Below are 21,796 nucleotides of genomic sequence, written 5' to 3' on the forward strand. Positions count from 1 at the left end.
ATTATATTTTTCATAAGATGTGTTTGTATAAAATTTGTTTTAACCTGTACGAATTTACATTTTTACTTTTTTTTATTTTATTAGGCTAGTATGTGTGAAATCAAATCTAATGCATATATTGACGATTTTAATATTAACCATGATTTTTTTTTAATAGAAACTTTTAAAGTTTATCGTAAAGTTTTTGGATAATATCTCAGTTTTAACAAAGTGTGCAAACGTTCTTTTTCACGTAATTGCCTAAAAATATATCTTATTTTTAAAAGCCACCGCCATTATATACCATGGCACAAACGACATTTCGATGATTCTAACAGTGTAGCAATAGTTATGTAAAATATGTTTTCTTATGAAAATGCAATTATTTAAATAAATAGTGGGTCAAATTTAATTTAGTAAATCTTTTGTGAAAGATTTACCCTTCAACTTTGCAGAAAAAAATCCCATTGATCTTCACTAGTAAGTGAATTACCTCAGCAATTAAAAAAGTATTTTTTTGCAAAAATGACCCCTTTTTAATTATTTAAACAATGATCCCCTTGTATGATTTGGATACTTTCTTGAAAATACCTTTTGTACCCACCTAAACTTTAATATAAAATTTGTTTTAACCTGTACCAACTTACATTTTTACTTTTATTAGGCTAGTATGTGTGAAATCAAATCTAATGCATATATTGACGATTTTAATATTAACCATGATTTTTTTTTAATAGAGACTTTTAAAGTTTATCGTAAAGTTTTTGGATAATACCTCAGTTTTAACAAAGTCTGCAAACGTTCTTTTTCACGTAATTGCCTAAAAATATATCTTATTTTTAAAAGCCACCGCCATTATATACCATGGCACAAACGACTTCTAACAGTGTAGCCATAGTTATATAAAATATGTTTTCTTATGAAAAATAAAATATTTCGATTTTAAATAATGTTAGTAGTTGATAATCATATTTTTCTAATAATCCAAATAAAAAAATGTAGAAAAATTATAGTATTCTACTCGCATGTTATGGCTATTACTCACTCTGATCAATTCCCAGATAGCAATATAAACTTGTTTCAAACTTGCAACAAGTTTGATACATCAAACTTGAAAGCTTGCTGTAAGTTTGCCATGGCAACTCTACAAACTTGCAGCAAGTTTAAATCAAACTTTCTAGTTACAGTGTGACAAACTTGCATGGAGTTTGTTTTTTCAAACTTATTACAAACTTGATGTAACAAACTTGCTGAAGGCTTGTTTTGTTTTGTTGTATGAAGTTTGTTTTTTCAAACTTCATATAAACTTGCTTGGTTTGTTTCGACATATTAACCACAATTTGATTAAAATAACGTGAATAAAAAATACAGTCCGATTTTATATAATTATTATTAATCACTCAAATAAAATCTAAAAATACAATCTATTGTCTAGAATAATTCATTGGAACCTACATTAAACCCCCTAGCTTCAGATTTCGATGCACGGTTTTGTCTATCAGCTCTGAAACAAAGAAAAGAAATTGATATAACTCTTGCTGTGTGAACAGAATTAATCTATAAAGTTAAAAAAGTAAAAAGATGTTAAAGTAACAACTTTACAATAAAACCTAATTTTTGTTATAAATAATTTTATTATAATACCTATATAATTTATTTTAGATAGTACTATGTGAATACAGCTAGAAGCTAAAAAAATTACTTAATGTCCTCAATGTCACCAAATCAAAAAGAGTACTAATATGTAATCACCATATTATGCTTATTAAGCAGGTTGGTCTATAAAAAACTGAAGAAAATAAGCTTCAGCTTTGGTAATAAAAAGTCGCGTTTACACGATGACAATTGGCGAGACAATTGTCAGAAGACAACTGACTGCCATGGAATTATTGTCTTCGTCTAAACACTTCAGGCCAATTGCCTTGCCAACTGCCCTCACAATTGGCTAAAAATACAGTTGTCTCTGGGAGTAGACTGAGGACAATGAGCTGCGCCCAGTGAGCCCCCCACCACTCGAAATCTCAATTGTCGCGACAATTGGCGCCGTGTGAACGGTGTAGGCCAGTATTGCTGTCTTGTTTTTTGCCAGTTCCCTCTAGTTCTCTTGTGTCAGTCAAAACATACACGTGGTTTGTGTTATTTGTGTTACGTCTACTGCCATGGCAATAGTTGGCCCCGTATAAACATCTTCTCGTTCAACTGGACTGGCCTCCGAAAATCCGCAACCACGTGATGACAATTGTCATCTTGTAAACGCGGCTATGTCTCAGAGAATTGTACGGTAAATTTAAGTTTTGTAAAAGACCCGAATAAAAATAAATATAACAACATAGAACATAACCACAAATTATCACAGCGTAGCCGTAACAGGTTATTTTTCCCGTGTTGCCAGCAGTCGAGTAAGCCTTTTTTCTCAACTTACTTTAAAAGTTCTCACTTTTATGAAAAAATTCCCTCCAATTTACATAATCTGAAAAAATATGTTGAATTATTTTCAAATATTTTGATTTTTTTAAATATATTACAATTTGGACTGGAGCAAAAATTCCCTTTTGAGTTAACTTTGTCCCCTTTTTTGTTGAAAATACTCGCAAAAATGGAAATTTCCCTCCGGGTGGCAACACTGTCGTTGGCGTGGGCGTGACATCAGTCAGGGCACCGAACGAAAATCAATCCGAACCGAACGTAAGTAGCGGTAAGCTTGCAGCAAAGTTGCTACAAACTTGAATCATCATCTTTGTCATAATAATATTGCAGCCAACTTGTCACAAACTCGCCTCCTCATATTTTACTCAGCAATGTAATATCAAAGAAGAATCAAACTTTTTCACAAGTTTACATGCTATATGGGTTACGACACTCGCCTACGGCTAGTGTCGCAAACTTCATTAATATTCAATAATATACTATTATTTCATCTGTATACTCATTAATTTCATTGATAATTTTGTCCCAAGATATCTGCATTTTTAACTTTTTCTATTGACACCCCTCTTATGTTTAAAATGTCTTATTGTTGTGTTTTGGAAATTGTCATAAATTCTGTTTTATTAGAGTTACGCGTTTTACTAGAGATTTACTAAGATTTACTATATTATCTAAGGGTAAGAACACAACAAGCAAGTCGAGGTGGATGTGTAGGTCGCGGTAGATGCCACTAGTTAAGTCGCGGTCGATGTCGACAGCACATAGCAAGGAGGTCACCTGCGCTGTCAGTCGAGCTAGAACCACTATCTAGTGAAGTAGTTTAATGCAATTTTAGTGACAAAATATTGTGCTTTTGCGATGTTATGTGAGTCAAGTGATGATAGTGATGAAATGCCAGCTGTAAATAATCAGATCCTTCTTCATATGTCAAAAATTTACTGAATTTAATTACTGTAGAAATTCAAAAATAAACTAAATACAAAGAAGGGATTATATAAAAAGTAGCAACTCAGATAGCTCAGGTAATAACAACTTGGCTTCGAACAACGGATCAATCACAACAAAGCATCCTTGTAGGCCCCGCAGTAGACATCTATGTAAAACAAACTCATTTTATTTTCAAAAGCATCGATGTATACCTCCTAGATGGCATCGCGCTAAACCTCCACCGCGACTTAGCTCTGTTCTCTTCCATTCACTACAATGTGTGTGTTTTACATCGATATCGACATCGACCGCGACCTACACATCCACCTCCACCGCGACCCACTTGTTCTGTTCTTACCCTAAGAGTACATGTAGGTCTTGTATATTCTCTGCAATAATTAGTATAGTATCATCGACATTACTGATATTGTTGATGGGCCTGCCGTTGAATTTTATTCCAGTTGTTACATCTTCGAGTGATTTTAAATTAAGTCGACATAGACTTTATAGTCAAAGTTGGCCTAATATGGTTGATTGAGGTTTTGGTAGGGTTTCACCATGTTCCCATAGGCTATATCCTTTAACATCGGCGTTTAGCCTGTTTAATATTATTTTTAAATAATGTAAATTGAATTTTAAATTCAACCATTGTTTGGTTCTGGGGCTATTTAGCAAGTATGCACATTCACTGATGATGGACCGATAGGTCTGAAAACTTTCTGAATTGGACATATTTTATTCAATCCATTGGGATTTTTTAAGTTTTAATAAATATACCAATTTACATAGAAGTGGTTTTACTTCTTGTTAGAGTTTTTTTGATTTTAAATTGTTTCTTCCTATTCTAATTTGAAACATAAGGGGGAGAGTATGCAACCTTGCCTTACGCCTCTTTATATCTCTACTTCCTCCGAAAATTCTTTACCTACTCTGATTTTGCTGTTTTGTTAAAGTAGAGATGAGTTATTATTCTTAAGTCTTTTATGTCAATGTGTTTATCTTTAAGCAACTGTATAAGACGGCTCTATCGGACCTTATCGAACGACTTATTTTGATCAATAAAACAAACATAGAGTGGTTAGTTTACATCCATACATCGTTGCATTGGACGTTAAATCCAAATAATGCCTCTCGTGTACCCAGGGCATTCCTAAATCGAAATTGAGTTTCAGTGATGTCTTGTCAGTATTAACTTATACAGGGTGTTTCATTGAGAAACGGAAATACTTTAATGGTGAATAGAGGTCACCGAGCCGGTTCTAGATATAGTACATTTTTTGCCCTACCGACTTTTATAACCGAGTTACAGGGTGTTTTATCGATTTTGCCCATTTTTTCCTAAGCCATAACTTTAGAACCACCCTGTATATTTTTTTGATATTTGGTACACATATGTCTCATTTAAAACCCAAACGACCGACATACTAACCATAAGAAAAATCAAGGTCTGGATTAACAAAAAATTATAAAGTAATTGTGACCTTAAAACAACACCCTGTATATTGCAATTTTGAAAATCTGTTTGCATATTTGAGAAGAGCACAAAAAAGTAAGTTTAACGGTTCGCTTCAATTTTTCGGCCAGACAATCTTATGACTGTAATTTTGAAATTATATTGAATTTTTTAAGAACTTTGACATTAAAAAGCAGATATTATTAACGTTTAGTTATAAATTATTAAAGTTAATGAATAAATACTCATTTTAAAAATAATCAATACTTATTTACCACATTGGAACGACCCAATTACTAATGACAAGAAAAATCCAGGTCCGGATTAAAAAAAAACACAAAGCAATTGTGACCTTGAACCAACACCCTGTATATTGAAATTTTAAAAATTTGTCTGCGCATTTTAAAAAAGCATGAAAAACTGTAATTAAAGGCTTATTTTAATTTTTTCGCCGTTGATTTAATTACATCAATTTGAAATTATATTTAAATTTTAAAGAACTCTGAGATTAAAAACCAGGTATTGTTAAGGTGATACAGTAGCGATCAACAGGCCGCAAAAACGGCAAGATTGCGGCTGTAATATTGAATATTTTTTCGAGATATTTGGCACACGTATCCGTAATATAATAGAGAATGGCGGTACAGAGCCAAATTTAAAAAATATAATAATATGTGGAAATTACTCTGTAATTAAATACAATATTAAAAAAAAGCCTGTACCGCCATTAAGAAGAACAAAAAAATACACTTTCTTCAAATAAACTTTTTTATCCGATGCCTAGATTTTGTGTCATTTTGGAATTACTAAAATTTTTTATTTCATTAGTAGTTCCAAAATGACACAAAATATAGGCATCGGATAAAAAAGTTTATTTGAAAAAAATTTATTTTTTTGTTCTTCTTAATGGCGTTAGAGGCTCGTTTTTCTAATATTGTATTTAATTACAGAGTAATTTCCACATATTAATATATTTTTTAAATTGGGCTCTGTACCGCCAATCTTTATTATATTACGAATACGTGTGCCAAATATCTCTAAAAAATATTTAAAATTACAGCCGCAATCTTGGAACGCGTTTTTGCTACTGTTGATCGCTACTGTTTCCTTTTAATTAATAATAATTTAATGTTAATGAATCAATACTTATTTTAAAAATACTAAATACATATTTACTACGCTGGCTTCATATATTCTCTGGATTTGTAGCTATATGCACATCATTAAACATTAGAATTGCGAGAATTTGGATGTTTTAATGATTTAGTAAATAATTAAAAAACTGCTATATCTAATAAAACAAAAATTCGTTACAATTCAACAATTTAACATAAATTAAAAATATTTGAACTATAACAGTTGCTTAAAATGTCCACCATTTTGTTCGATGCATTTCCTTGCTCGTTCTAAAATATTTCGAATCGATTTTCTAAGTACATTGGGATTGTTCTTCATTTTTCTGGTAGCTTCTTGTGGCCTTGACAGAATTAATCAATATGATTTCAAAATTGCTGTAGTTAAGTTATCTACGCAAAAATTTGAGATGCACCTTTTAACGCAGTTTTTTATGCTCTTTTAAAATACACAAACAAATTTTCAAAATTTCAATATACAAGGTGCTGTTTCAAGGTCACAATTACTTTATATTTTTCTCTTAATCCGGCCCTGGATTTTTCTTGTCATTAGTAATTGGGTCGTTCCAATGTGGTAAATAAGTATTGATTATTTTGAAAATGAGTATTTATTAATTAACTTTAATAATTTATAACTAAAAGTTAATAATATCTGCTTTTTAATGTCAAAGTTCTTGAAAAATTCAATATAATTTCAAAATGAAAGTCATAAAATTGTCTGGCCGAAAAATTGGAGCTAACCATTAAACTTCCTTTTTGTGCTCTTTTCAAATATGCAAACAGATTTTCAAAATTTCAATATACAGGGTGTTGTTTTTAGGTTACAATTTCTTTATAATTTTTTGTTAATCCGGACCTGGATTTTTCTTATAGTTAGTGTGTCGGTCGTTTGGGTTTTGAATGAGACATATTTATACCAAATATCAAAAAATATACAGGGTGGTTCTAAAGTTATGGCTTAGGAAAGAAATGGGCAAAATCGATAAAACACCCTGTAACTCGGTTATAAAAGTCGGTAGGGCAAAAAATGTACTATATCTAGAACCGGCTCGGTGACCTCTATTCACCATTAAAGTATTTCCGTTTCCCAATGAAACACCCTGTATTCCCATATCTGAGAGATTAATGCTAATGAAATTTAGTTCAAAGCCGTTCATTACCAATGTAATTCAGGTCTATGCCACAACATCATTCAGTGATGAAGATAAATTAGAAGCATTTTACAAAGATCTTACTGATGCTCTAGATCTTGCCAAAGCAGCAGAAAATATCGTAGTCCTCGGAGATTTTAACGCTAAAGTCGGCAAAGGACGCTGCTTGAACATTGTGGGGGATTATGGCTTGGGAAACAGAAACGAACGTGGAGATCGACTTGTCCAGTTCTGTCAAGAACACGATTTCATTATATCGAATACTCACTTTAAACAACCACCGAGAAGACTCTACACCTGGAAGTTAAAGGCAGAATCAGAGGACAAAATTATTAGGAAACAAATCGAGTTCATTCTAATAAAAAATCGATTTAGAAACTGCATCAAATCAGTTAAAACTTATCCAGGTGCTGACATTGGGTCTGATCACAATCCCATAATAGCTGTATCCCAATTAAAATTAAAAAAGGTGATCAAAAAGAAGTCTCGCAAAAATATTGATACAGCCCAATTACAAGACGAGAAAGTTAAGGAATCAGTTCAAAGACAACTGAACGAAAATTTAATTTGGGAAAATATTGGTGAAAATGTCGATGAGGGCTTAAATAAAATCGTAACAACAGTAAAAGAAATCTGCGTGAGAAATTTACCATAGCTAAAAAAGCAGGCTTGGATGACAGATGACATAATGGATTTGATGGAACAACGGCGACTAGCGAAAAACAACGAAACACTTTATAACAGCATACAAAAAGAAATTAGACGCAAAATACGAGAAGCAAAGAGTCAACATCTCGCCAAACAGTGCCATGACATTAAAGAACTTGAAAACAGATACGACAGGTTTAACATGTATAAAAAAGTTAAAGAAGCGGCTGGTATCTTCAATAAGAATCAAACTGCATTGCTACATGATGACCATGATAAAGTAATATTTGAAGTAGAGGACAAACTTAAAAAATGGGAAAATTACGTCACGAACCTATTCGAAGACGATAGGAGTAGTTCACCTCCCGATATTACTAACTGCGACGGACCCCTAATAAGACGCTCTGAGGTTATAAAAGCCATACAATCAATCATCAAAATATGGCAGATCGACTGGTCCTGATGAAATTCCAACTGAAATATACAAGCTTATAAATGATATCAATGTTTTAGAGGCTATAACTTCTTTTTCAATACCATTTATACCAGCGGTCAACTACCTAATGGTTGGTCTAATCCACTGTTTATAGCTCTACGTAAGAAGACAACAGCAAAATCCGGTGCTGATTATAGAACCATCAGTTTGTTAAACCACTTATTGAAAATTTTTATGAAGGTAATACATGGTCGTATCTACAATAAATGCGAGGAATACCTGGATGACACACAGTTTGGTTTCCGTAACGGGTTAGGAACGAAAGAGGAACTGTTTGGAATGAACGTACTTGCTCGAAGATGTCGAGATATATCTGTAGACATATACTGTTGTTTTTTTGACTTCCAAAAGGCATTTGATGTTAAGCACTCTATATTGATCGAAGCTCTAAAAGACATTGGCTTGGACGGCCGAGATGTTCGAATAATTGCAAATTTATATTGGAATCAAACAACATCAGTTTTAGTAGATGGTGTGAAATCACAGGCTCTTAATATTAAAACAGGAGTACGGCAGGGATGCCTCTTGTCACCCCTGCTTTTCAACGTTTACTCCGAAAGAATTTTCAAAAAAGCACTTTCTAAAAAACAAGAAGGAATACTTGTGAACGGTGAAGCCATCAATAATTTGCGATATGCGGACGATACAGTACTCCTAGCTTCTAGTCAAGAAGATCTGCAAACACTACTTGATAGTGTCGTTGAGAATTGTAGGGAGGCAGGTCTGGATCTGAACATACGGAAAACCAAAATACTCGTATTAAGTAAACAACAGCATATATATGTAAATAATACCAAACTTGAGCAAGTTGATAGAATCGTTTACCTTGGACAGCAATTAAATTGTAACGGAGAAAGTCACGGCGAAATTAGATCTAGGATAGAGCAGGCTAGAGCGGCTTTTAGAAGGATGTCCAAGGTGTTATGTAACAGAGACCTAAAATTGACATTAAGGATCCGCCTACTTCGCTGCTACGTGTTCTCGGTCTTACTTTATGGTGTCGAGTCCTGGACTGTGAACAAAATCGACCTAAATCGCCTTGAGGCTTTCGAAATGTGGTGCTATAGAAGAATTTTAAAAGTTTCCTGGGTGGAGAAGATTCGAAACTCCACAATACTAGAACATCTCAGCAAGACTACTGAGATCATAAAAAGCATCAAGCAGAGAAAGCTGGAGTATTTCGGACATGTAATGAGAGGTCTCATATATAGGTTGCTACAAAATATCATGCAAGAAAAAATAGCAGACAAACGCAGTCCAGGACGAAGAAGAACCTCATGGTTGAAGAACTTGCGAGATTGGTATGGTGTTGATACAAGCATGCTAATTAGGGTGGCAGTGAATAAAATTAAGATAGCTATGATGGTACCCAGCGTTCTGAAAGGACATGGTACATGAATAAGAAGATGTCTTGTGCTACTCTTCTGAAAATTCTTAAATGGATAATTTTTAAATGTTGAATGGGTTGCATAATGTCTAATTTTTAAAAATATTTTTAGTGTATCGGAGGAACATCTAGTTGGGAATAATATTCTTACTGTCAAAATTAAACATTTACATATTTCCTTCAAAATGTTGGTTTTTTCAGTTAGGACGTTATTCTTGCCGGGGTACGATATATTAGAATGTACCACAATTGCAAAATTAGAAATACTCCATAAGAATGTAACCATAATGTCCATAAAAAGAGCAGACGATAAAACATACTAGAGGATACCAACCAGACGATGGGCAAACAAAACTATTAGAAGGTGATAGGCGCAAAATCTTGGTCCAATGCTATTTGAATGCATTCATTTTTTTCGAATCCTAATAAATATTTTTGAAAAATTTAAACGCAGAATGAAAAATTACATTAATACCGAGGGCCGAAAGTTCCTTCGACTAAACAAAAAGTGTTTCTTTTGAATGAAATATTGGAAATTAAAAATCACACTAAATTTTTTCTTTGGTTTTCACTCCTTTAACTTATTAAAATAAATATTATAGAAGTTTTCAAGGGACCTTTGGCCCTCTATAATAATGTAATGTAATGAAATTTTCATTCTGCGTTTAAATTTTTTAATAATATTTATTAGTTTTCTCAGGATTAAAATAAGTGAATGTATTTAAATATCATTGGACCAAAATTTTGCGCCTACCCCCTTAAGTTATTATGTAGAACTCTATAAAAAGGCACTTTAAAAAACTATGTACTCATTCCTAGTTTAGAGTTCAACAGGAATTCTTAACTTTCGTCTTAAATATTTTGTAAGTGTATTACTCAAAATATAATTGTGTTAAAGGTGCTCTAAGTGTGAGAAATATAATTATGTTGATCTCGAAAATCATTTTCAAATATATAAATGTATATTTTTCAAATGTATAATATTCTTAAAAATTATTAATATTTTGTCCGCGGAAAAATTGCGCTGCGTGGCAACGTTGCTAGTAATTTTGCAGGCGGTGTATTAGTATCCTATTGAGAAATATATACAGCATGCACACGGTACTACACTAAAGTGCACACGTTCCAAAGGATTTTATAGGCTGTGTTGCCCTATTTACAAAAATAAATCGCCATCTAGAAAAAATGGAAAAAAATGTTTTATGTATTTTTTTTATTTTATAGATAATATGTTTATTATGTCGTAGGTAAGAATAAGCCAATTTCGAAATGTTAGAAGATCCATCCTTCTTTTTCATTATTATTTTATTTAAGAAACCAAAGTACCTAATTTAAAAAAGTCATACATTAAATTTGAATGATTGGATGCCTACCTATTTTTGTCTACCGTAACAATTAATAAAATTGAATGGTTGCAAAGTTCAATTAAAGATGCAAATGTATAACGACTGAGCATACTTACATAAAACTGATTTTATTTTGCAATACCTACCTACGAACACAATACACATACCTACTCTATGCTCATAAACATTCCCCAACATAATTAAATGGGAATGAGATGCAGAGATCCCAGTCTCGAGGGTGTAGCGACCTAGCATCCTAGCAGCCAACTAAAACTAAAATGAAAATGTTATTCCACAATCCTATATGTTCACATTCGTGTGCAAAATATATTTCGTGTGTAAAGTAGCGTGTAAAGGTGCTGCCATGTTGCCAGTAGAAAAATTGTCGCAGTTCAGATAACAAATAAGTTGTTTGAATTTTTCGTTAACAGCTTTCGTGCTAACGCATAGTTAATTTAATAGAACTGCCTCGAATTTGTGGAAATTTTAAACATTAACGACATATTATACAATATATACGTATATACAGTGTGTCGCATTTAAGATAAAGACACCCTTATATTTCAGCTATAAAAATAAATACAAATTTAATGTTTGGCACAGTCGTATAGGTTGATGGTTCACATTTTTTAAGATAGTCAACTGAAACTTAAATGTTTAACGTTGCCTATTACGACACCACAAACAGGGTAAATTTTCGATATTTAGTATCGCGTTGGAGATATCGGAAAAAATATTTGAGAAAGTTGTTCAAAATATTATTCTAATCACACATACCAAATTTTACGACAAAATTCGCACTTAATATTTTCAGTATATTTTAGTCAGGGTCCTAAAACACACTACATATTGGCTAACCAGCTATTTTCAATGGGAAATAAGCCACAATTTTAACAAAAAAATGATTTTATTGACGTTTCGACGCCCAAGTCGAATAATAAATATTTAAATGTATAATACATGTCTGAATTGCCGATATAAATGAGTCAGATTAAATAAACTATTGGAAGAATTTTTTACTAAGCAACAACATTTTTGTTTAATTTAGTATTATTTTGTATTTTGACAACGACACCCGACTTGGGCGTCGAAATGTTAATAAAATCATTTTTTTGGCAAAATTGTGACTTATTTCCAATTGAAAATAGTCGATTATAAAAATGCCACAAGGAAATAGCTTCAGAACAACACTGTTGGCTGTCCCGAGATGAATCTTGGGACAGCAAATTAAATGTTTGTTAGCCAAATTAAAATTTTAGACTAAATTTGTACTAATAATTATAAAATAGGGAGTTTCATGCGACGATGGCCTCTTCGATGACCAACTCTTGGCTGGTTAAGACCGATGGATATTGGTGAGGTAAATACAAGAATTTTATACAATTTATCAAATTCAAATAATATTACGGATCCCAGACTTTCTGAAAAAATAATGTTATTAGTTACCTATTACCTTGTTAGTGATAACCTTGGTGTCATTTTAAATCATTACTTAAAAGTTAACTAAAACGTTTGACTTAATATCACAGAAGATACTGATAAACTGTAATATATGGCAACATTGTTAGATTACAGTGTTTGCACACGTCCATTTTTTAAATTGACTTCATAATCTAGAAACTGTTATGTTATGTTTATGTTCTTGACCTATCCACTATTATTGTAATCATTGTCATATTTATATTCGTACAACAATTCGAACTACAGCAATGAAATCGTATTAACAGATCTAAATGAAGAAAAATAAAAGATTCACAAGTACATACCTAATATATTTTTTTGCGAGAATAATAAATACCTAACATAATAGACCGTCGGATTTTAGTAGAAGTTCAGACACGATTTTATCCCTTTTGCTTTTGAGAGTACCGTGAGATTTCCTAGGAAAATCTACATGAAAATTGAATTTTCTTTTGCAAAGAAAATCGCGTAGAATTTTCTATGCTGCGACTATTTTTTTCCTTATGCCACTTTACAAATCAGTAGAGGAGTATTTATTCTATTTAAAAAAAATTGGTATAAGGGCTACTGGTGCCCTTAGTCAGTGTTCGTGTTTCCTCCTTTATACAAAATGAAAGTTGCTTTCACGTTGAAACACGTAAAAAAAACATAATGGTAAGTGGCAAAAAGACAGAAAAAAATACCAAAAAATATTTACCTCGCGGAAAATAAGAAAAATTCGAGTTTTAGAAAAAGAAACAAGTTCAACTCTAAATGTCTTTTTCTTTTTGCTTATCACATATTATGTATATCATTTTCAGTAACAAAAAGGCATAAGGGATAAAATTATAGTTAAAAGTCGTATTAAAGTTCGACAGTTTATAATGGAAGTGTGTGCAGAAAAGTTAGAGTTAAAATAATTAAATAAAGGAGGTTATTGTATAGAAACTAGACACTGGACGGAAACTAGGAACACTTCTATATAATCAATATATTATCTTTAGAAAAAAAAAAGACTGAAAATTAAATATTTTGTTTTGCAGACAACGCAGTGTAATTAACGATATCAAACTGTTTCAATTTAATGAAACTACTAAATCGATTAACATAATGATATCCGCGTCTAAAACAAAATTAATGACATCAAAGATAGGCACCTCTGATATGTGTGCTAAAAGTAGATAGAGTAATTTATGAAGCAGAAACTAAAATTATAATATAGAAAATAGAGCTAAAGTACAGAATCAGGCATATTGTAGCAAAACCCATCTTTTATACATATAATAACTCTAATCAGACAGGGAGAGTCCGATAGTTCTAGACCTCATATTAAGGACCCAAGGCGGAATTAAAAGAGGGTGTCATATAAAAAATAAGAAAATATTAAATAATATATTGAAGGTAGATGTTTTCCTTATATCGAAGAATAAATACGACAAGAAAAACAGGTAATATATCTGGAGAAAAGTAAAATAAAATTATGGAACTTTCAGATTTGGAGCATTGTTACCATCAGAAAGAATAAAGGCATCTAAATTATTGACAGTAGGACTAACCAATGCAATGGACGGAAAGAAAACAGCATCTAAACCAAACAAAGGATCTACAAAACAACTATAATTATTGATATCACCTCATAAAATGCAGAAACTACCCAAGAATATTTACTGGAAAAAACACATTTAGAGATACATCCACTCAACGAAAAAGGTACGTAATATCAATAAAAATGTTAATTCAGACAACAAACACAATACTTAAAATTTGTCCAATTCTTGGTGTTATTGGAACAACAAAGCGATGTTCATCAATTCATTATTTTCGTTAGTTGAGCCAATGTATTACGTTTATTGAATGGATGAACATTCATTATGTATACCATAATATCACTTTATTGGTATTACGAACTCTGTTCACTGAGTCAACGAACACTATTTATTTATATTACTAACTCTGTTTACTGAGTCAACGAACACTATTTATTGAAACAACAACGTCGTTAATTGACCGACGAAGACTATTCGTTGTGTCAATAACAGTGTTATTTCTCCTAACGTATTTCGTTTATTTCTACAATTATTTCCGTTTATTGTTACAATTAATTCCGTTCATTCTCACAATAAATACGGTTTTTCTTACAAGCAATTCTATTCATTCTTACAATCAGTTTCTTTCATTCCTACTATGAACGTATTTTATATTAATAATAACTGAATGCATTAGCCCACTGTATGATATTAATTGATTAATAATAATTTTTTAAATCCCCCTTTTTTGTCCTTAACCTAATAAACTTGACACTGTGTGATTTCTCATATGATTTCACTTATACAGTACACTGGAATAAGTGTTACACTCCCCCCACCCCTTATTAACTTATTTATTTTTAGCACATAAGCAAAACGCTCGGACAGGTCGATTTTTAAAATAATCAAAGTATATTATAACATCAATGTTTCGAACTTTCCACGCAGGTGACAGGCGTAACTTTGATTTTTTTAAACGGGAAAGTATGTCTTAGGGCAGCTCATTTAAAAGTGTTTGAAATAGTGATTCCAAAAATGTATAACACTTTAATCCTTTTTGAGAGCGCAGGTGCAAAATTTTGATCGAATTCTTTTTAAACGCATTCATTTTTTTTGATTGCTGAGAAAACTAGTAAGTATTTTTGAAAAATTTAAACGCAGAATAGAAGATTACATTATTACCGAGGGCAAAAAGTCCCTTAGAATAAACAAAAAGTTTCTTTTGAATGGTGTATTTGAAATTAAAAATCTCAAAAGTTCTCAGGGACTTCAGACCCTCGATAATGCTGGAATATTTTATTCACATTTAAATTTTCAAAAATACTAATTAGTTTTCTCACGATAAGAGACACACGAAAACTTCCTTCTACTACGGACTACACTTGGAAACGAAATTAATTTTTATTCGGCACTTCGGTAGAGGTAACAGCATTGTTTAACAAAGAATTCTTTCTTAAACAATGGTAATATAGAGAAGCTAGGGGTATCACGATAAGGAAAAGCCGTTACATTTCAAAAGGTCAAGCAAAACATTTATTGTCTCAACAACTACGATTATTGTCAAAATGAACGCATTGATTCTGGGTATTAAACCCAATAGTAGATTGATTAATGCATTCGTTGTTACAACAATCAGCTTACATATATACAATAATCATATATTACTCTATATTAACAACATTTGAACATTGTTTTAATGAAATCTGTACGTTGTCACAATAAACCATGGTAATTGCTTGTCATGTACGAAATCAAGAAAGTGAGTTGCTGCCACAATTAACATTATTTATTAAATATACGAAACTAAGTTATTGGCTGAATAAATTGAGTGTAACTGATTAATGTACTCTAGTTATTTTCACAATTATTATTCAATCATTGTGACAATAACCAAATACATTCGTCAATGTCTAAAAGTTCGTTGAACCAACAAATTAAATTGTTGTTACAACGAAATACTCTTCAATAATCACTGTTAATCAATATTACGAACTAAATTTTTTTGAGTGTATATTTGAAAAGCAAAGCATAAGGTTTATGTAAAAAATTTCAAAGTTTATATAATTAGGCGGAGGATTTAAGTAGAGAAATCTTAAGATGAAGGAGGCACGAGGGAGAGAAATATGTGGCAACGAAGAGTAAGAAACAGCCACCCTTAAAAAGGAAAAACTGAGGAAGAAGGAAAATAATGGAATAAGCATACTAGGAGATTCAAAGAAGGAATACAGGTAATCAAGACCGTCACTTTAGTTATGAAAATGTTAATAAACATTTTTAAAGTACATTTTTGGAACTTCAAAATAAGCTTTGACAAAAGCGTCTTGCATGAGAATTAAGCAAGTTATGACGAAAATTAGTCAAATGCCTCGAATTTATAAAAGAAAAAATGACGGTAAAATGTATACCATGTGCGCTAAAATTAATATTAATCATAGCCCATGTAAAATTATCTTTATTTATGTTATGACAACACGTTCCAAAAGTTTGAATTATTTAGAACAATTATATTTTGAACAAACTTGTTTCAAGTAATTTTTTTTTTCGATTTTTCAAAAAATATGTTATTTTTTTCAAAATATCTCAAAAACTATTGGATTTATGAAAAAAGTGTTCTGACCAAAAATTTAGTTTTTTTTTACTGAAAATTCTGCCTTTTTATAACTCACGTTAAGCGAGATATAAGCGTTTAAAGTAGTGATTTTTATGCAAAGGGAGCGTCTTTTTAGCCTTTTAACATTAAAATTCTCTGAACAAAAGGGTCTGGAAAGATTGCAACTCTCATTATATTAGAGTTTATGAAATTCCCTAAAAAGTGATGGTGCAATATTACCATAAGCAAAAGGGGCCAGTGTTTACAGATAAAACAGACATTTAACATAAAATAAATAAGGAAGAAGAACGAAGAACAGTGTGGATCATGGTAAAGTCACAAAAGTAAAGATATTGATAATACGTATAACAACATATTATAGACAAAGTATTAATTACTAATGATAAAAATGACGTCCTACGAAGCTATCACTTCAATTAATTGTAGTGGTATGATTAAATACACTCCTGGCCAAAAAAATCGGAACACCTTAAAAATGGGTCATTTTTGATGTCGCGAATCTCCTAAACCTGTTGTCCGATTTTAGTGATTTTTTCGGTGTTATAGCCTTCTTCTTTATGAATCTCGAAGTAGTAATATTGTTGCTAAAAATGTAAACGTCATTATATACCGGGTGTAAAAATAATACTGTGTTTTTTCTTCAAAGGTCGGAACACCCTGTGGAATATTCTAGCATTTAAAAAATATTGAAATTAAAACTCAATTGTATCCTAAGGATTTCTTAACATTATATTTTTTGACTCATTCACTTACGTTGGATAATAAAAAAGTTAGGTATTTTAACAATTGGCCATGTTCTTCATCAATACAGGTTGTTTCTAAATAAGTGCGACAAACTTTGAGGGTTAATTCAACATGAAAAAATAATGAGAGTTTGATTTATAAACGTATGTCCGCAAATGCTTCGTTTTCGAAATACGGGATGTTGAATTTTTTCTTACAAACTGACGATTTGTTTATTGCTCTAAAACCGGGTGAGGTATGCAAATGAAATTTGGTAAGTTTTAAGAGGTAGTTATTCTACATTTTTTGGCATACCAATAAAAATTTTATATTCACCATTGGCGTGCATACAGGGTATATGACCGGGTTATATGACCCGTGTGCACGTCAATGGTGAATATAAAATAAATAATTGTACGTCAAGAAATGCGTAATACCTACCTGCTAAAACGCATCAAATTTCATTTGCATATCTCAACCAGTTTTAGAGCAATAAATAAATCGTCAGTGTGTAAGAAAAAATTCAACATCCCGTATCTCGGAAACAAAGCATTTGCAGACATATGTTCATAAATTAACCGGTCGTTATTTTTTAATGCAGAATTACCCCTTAAAGTTTGTCGCGCTTATTTAGAAACACCCAGTATTGATGAAGAACGTGGCTAGTTGTCAAAGTACCTAACTATTTCATTATCCATCAGTGAATGGGTCATAAAGCAGAAAGTTAAGGAAGGCGAAGGCTACAATTGAGTTATAATTTCAATATTTTTTAAATGCTAGAATATTCCACAGGCTGTTCCGAACTTTGAGGAAAAAACACAATAATATTGTTACACTCGGTATATAATGACATTTACATGTTTAGCAACAATATTACTACAACGAGATTCTTAAAGAATAAGGCTATAACAAACTGAAAAAATAACTAAAATCGGACGACAGGTTTAGGAGATTCGAGACATAAAAATGACCCATTTTTAAGGTGTCTCGATTTTTTGGCCAAGAGTGTATTAATTTAAAAAAATAATTATCTACTGGATTAATAAAGGTAGTAAATAAAACTCAGCAAATATAAATAAAATACAGTCTTTATAAAACGCCTTACTACAAACTACAAAGTAGATATGAATTCAAAATTAACATTAAAATAATTAACATGTACATTCGCAAACGCATCGGTATTTGCCATCAGGTCCTAACTTGGCTGTTTCTTCAGTACAGTCACAATTGCATCCATTTTTTCCAGGACAGGCTGAACCTTTGCAGTCATTTTCACATTTGCATGTGCAGGTACACTCGCAGTCTACTACAGTACCATCTTTCTTTGTCAGTTTGCATTGTTTGACAATGGTGCGGGATTCTCCTTTCTTACAACAATCCATTTTCTAAAAACAAGGTTTAATAATATTAACATAATGAAAAATGGACACTATAGTTAAAAAAGAATGTGTGTGTACTTTGTACGCACGTAAGAAGTTATACTTCTATTATATGATTTCAACGACATAAATATACTTAAAGCAGTTTATTTGTATTTTATTTTATTTAATTATTAAACTAATTTTGATATTACGACTTTCAAAAATTTTTGTATTAAAACAATACCCAAAAATAAAAAAAATTAAAAGATTCGTCCATATCCGGATTTGAAGCCGGGACCTCCGCGATCTGAAGTCAAATGCTCTACCAATAACCCATCAGGGCTTTGTGTACGGTACACGTCTTCTCGGACGTTATTACAAACCACGGTGACAAATAGATCAAGTGAAGTATAAAAATATAAAAATGTGTAGTATTTATCATCTTACTCCCGACGAAGACAAATCCAAAAACACAAAAATTATAATAAATATATTTACTAAAAGCACTAACATATTGTTTTCAAACCTTATGTGCGGTGATACATACATAACTTAAATGATTTAGCAACTACCAACATACTGTCTGTTTGCGCATGCGCCCAGGATAATAAAAATTCACTCTCAATCGCGCCTAAAGAAGTATACCTTCAAAAATAAAAAGATAACAAATGTCAAACTTAGAATTTTAACTTCTATATTTTGTTTACATCTTTTTTAGTCCGTTCTTTAACGGTAAAATATTGCAAAACCTCTAAATTTTAAAGAACCGCTTGGATTGATATGAAATTTGGCATACACATAGCTAACAAGTCAAAGAAAAAGTGATATTGTGCCGATATGTGCTTTTGCCCTGGGGGTGGTTTTCACCCTCTCTTGGAGGTGAAAAAATGTTCGTCCAAAGAAAGTCAGGAAATGGATAAACTGGCTAATTTTAAATAACTTTTGTTCTATAGAGTTTTTTTACTAAGTCAATACTTTTCGAGTTATTTGGCAGTGAATATGTTCATTTTTTCAACAAAATAACCACGCTTTTAGACGGTTCTTCGCAAATAACTCAAATAGTAAGTAATTTGTCGAAAAAATATTCCTAGCAAAAATATAGCCTGCAAAAATTTAAAAAATGGTGTATAAATCATGTCTCTACACCTAGTAGAAGCAGAGTTATAGCTAATGAAAAATAGGTTGATATTCTTCAAATTCTAATGGAATATTTTAACATGAAACAACCAAAAATTAAGCACATTTCGAGGAAAACTCATTACAACTTATTTAAAGTGTTTAAAAAAGCTTCATTTTTGTTTTATAAAAATAATTTCTAGCATCAAAATTAAACAAGTTACGCTCAAAATAAAGTTAGTCCCTTTGGGTTTTGGTAAAAAAATCGAGAAAATCACCCCCTAATTAGTGTCTTAAATGAATTTAATCGTTAAGACTTCACAAGTTTCGTGACTCGTGTATAATATATTGTTTATATGATCTGTAAGTTTCATCGGTTCAAAGTCCTTATTATTGGAAGGGCTGTAGTTAAAATGGGTTGAACGAGTCACTGATCAGGAATGTATGCAAATTTAGAAACACCAAAATCAATTTTTTTCTAACAGAAAAACAAAAAATACATGATATTCAAAAAAACAAATCAAAACAAGACTTTTTTTGTTTTTCGAGATTTTTTTTGTCTCTAACAATTTTTAAGTTATTTTGAAAAAAAGCATATTTTTCAAAATTTTAATTTTTAAAATTTTTATTTTGAAACCAAATTTTTTCAAAAATAAGCACTTTGAATCGATGAAACTTACAGACCATATAAACACAACATTAGTAAAATAATTTGTGGAGCGGTAACGATTAATTTTATTTAAGTTGCTAATTAGGGGGTGGTCTTCCCGATTTTTTTTTGCAAATACAAAAGGGACCAACTTTATTTTTAGCGTAACTTGCTTAAATTTAATGCTAGAAACTTTTTGTAAAAACAGAAATAAAGCTTTTTTAAACACTTTAAAAAAGTTATAATGGGTTTTCCCCAAAAAGTGCTAATTTTTTTGGATATTTCACGTCGAAATATTCTATTTGAAATTTGGTGAATATGAATCTATTTCTCATTGGCTATAACTCTGGTTCTGCGGGACCCAGAGACCTAACGCGTACACCATTTTTTTTTACATTTTTATAGGCTATATTTTTGCTAAGAACGTTTTTTTCGACAAATTACTTACTTTTTGAGTTATTCGCGAAAAGCCGTCTAAACATGTGGTTATTTTGTTGAAAAATGAACATATTCACTCGCAAATAACTCGAAGTGTTGACTTGGAGAAAAAGCTCTATAGAACAAAAGTTACTTAAAATTAGTCGGTTTACCCATTTCCGGACTTAATTTGGACATATATTTTTTCATCCCCAGGAGGGGGTGAAAGTCACCCCCAGGGCAAAAGCACACATCGGCACCATATCACTTTTTTTCTGTGACATGTAAGCTATACGTATGCCAAATTTCATGTCAATCCAAGCGGTTCTTTAAAATTTAGAGCAAAAACCGTGAAAGAATGGACTAATAGTACATACCGGTGGTCAGTATGCTCACCTGCCACTGTAGACTCCGACGGCACCTTCATCTGTTAGGATTGGCGGATGGCTCACGGTACCGTCTATGTAATGAGGAGGAGGAAACCTCCTCACATGTTCTCTGGGAGTGCCCGACATTAACCTATCGGAGGTGGCAGATCCTGGGATCGACACCTATGCAACCGAGCCAGTTGAGGGAGTTGTCTTTTAAGAGACTTGTGGCTTTCTGTGAGGCCATAAGGTTTCTGGGGGACTAGCATGGGAGCTCGGTGCAGGCTGGGCCCCATAAACGCCGAAGACCAGGTTCTTACGGACCTGGTCCGTAAGATAGGGGTCATACAATGGACCCGCCGTAGGAGGTCTAAGTGTCTGAAGGGCTCACAAGTGGGCCCTGCCCCGATGTACCGTAACATAGTACACACATTATTCTACAAGTAATGCAAGTATATTATGTAGGTATGAAATTATAACGACACGAAAAGTAAAAATTCGTACTACTGCATTATAATAATAATAGTCTCCCGTTTTATAACAATCAGGGTATTCTACTATCTCTGGGGCCTACGATTTACAAAACTACTACATCATTATGGGCGATGATAGGCTGATATCTCTACTATCTCTAAGAC

General features: G+C 32.0%; 1 protein-coding gene and 1 long non-coding RNA gene across 2 annotated transcripts in view; one reads left to right on the forward strand and one right to left on the reverse strand.

The window, feature by feature from the left end:
- The window catches only part of LOC126885240 (cholecystokinin receptor type A-like), a 30,714-nt gene extending 16,192 nt beyond the window's left edge, over positions 1-14,522 (forward strand). The window contains exon 2 of the mRNA XM_050651727.1: positions 13,881-14,522. Coding sequence (XP_050507684.1) covers positions 13,881-13,912 — 32 coding nt within the window. The 3' untranslated portion in view covers positions 13,913-14,522. The remainder of the gene's footprint in view (positions 1-13,880) is intronic.
- Positions 1,351-11,215, reverse strand: LOC126885242 (uncharacterized). The gene is made up of 2 exons (XR_007698350.1): positions 11,115-11,215; positions 1,351-1,483 (listed from the first exon to the last, which is right to left on the reverse strand). It is a non-coding gene; the product is annotated as an uncharacterized LOC126885242 (long non-coding RNA).
- Positions 14,523-21,796: the final 7,274 nt, after the last annotated feature.

The sequence above is a fragment of the Diabrotica virgifera genome, chromosome 5 (genome assembly GCF_917563875.1).
Source record: "Diabrotica virgifera virgifera chromosome 5, PGI_DIABVI_V3a".
Lineage (NCBI taxonomy): Eukaryota > Metazoa > Arthropoda > Insecta > Coleoptera > Chrysomelidae > Diabrotica > Diabrotica virgifera.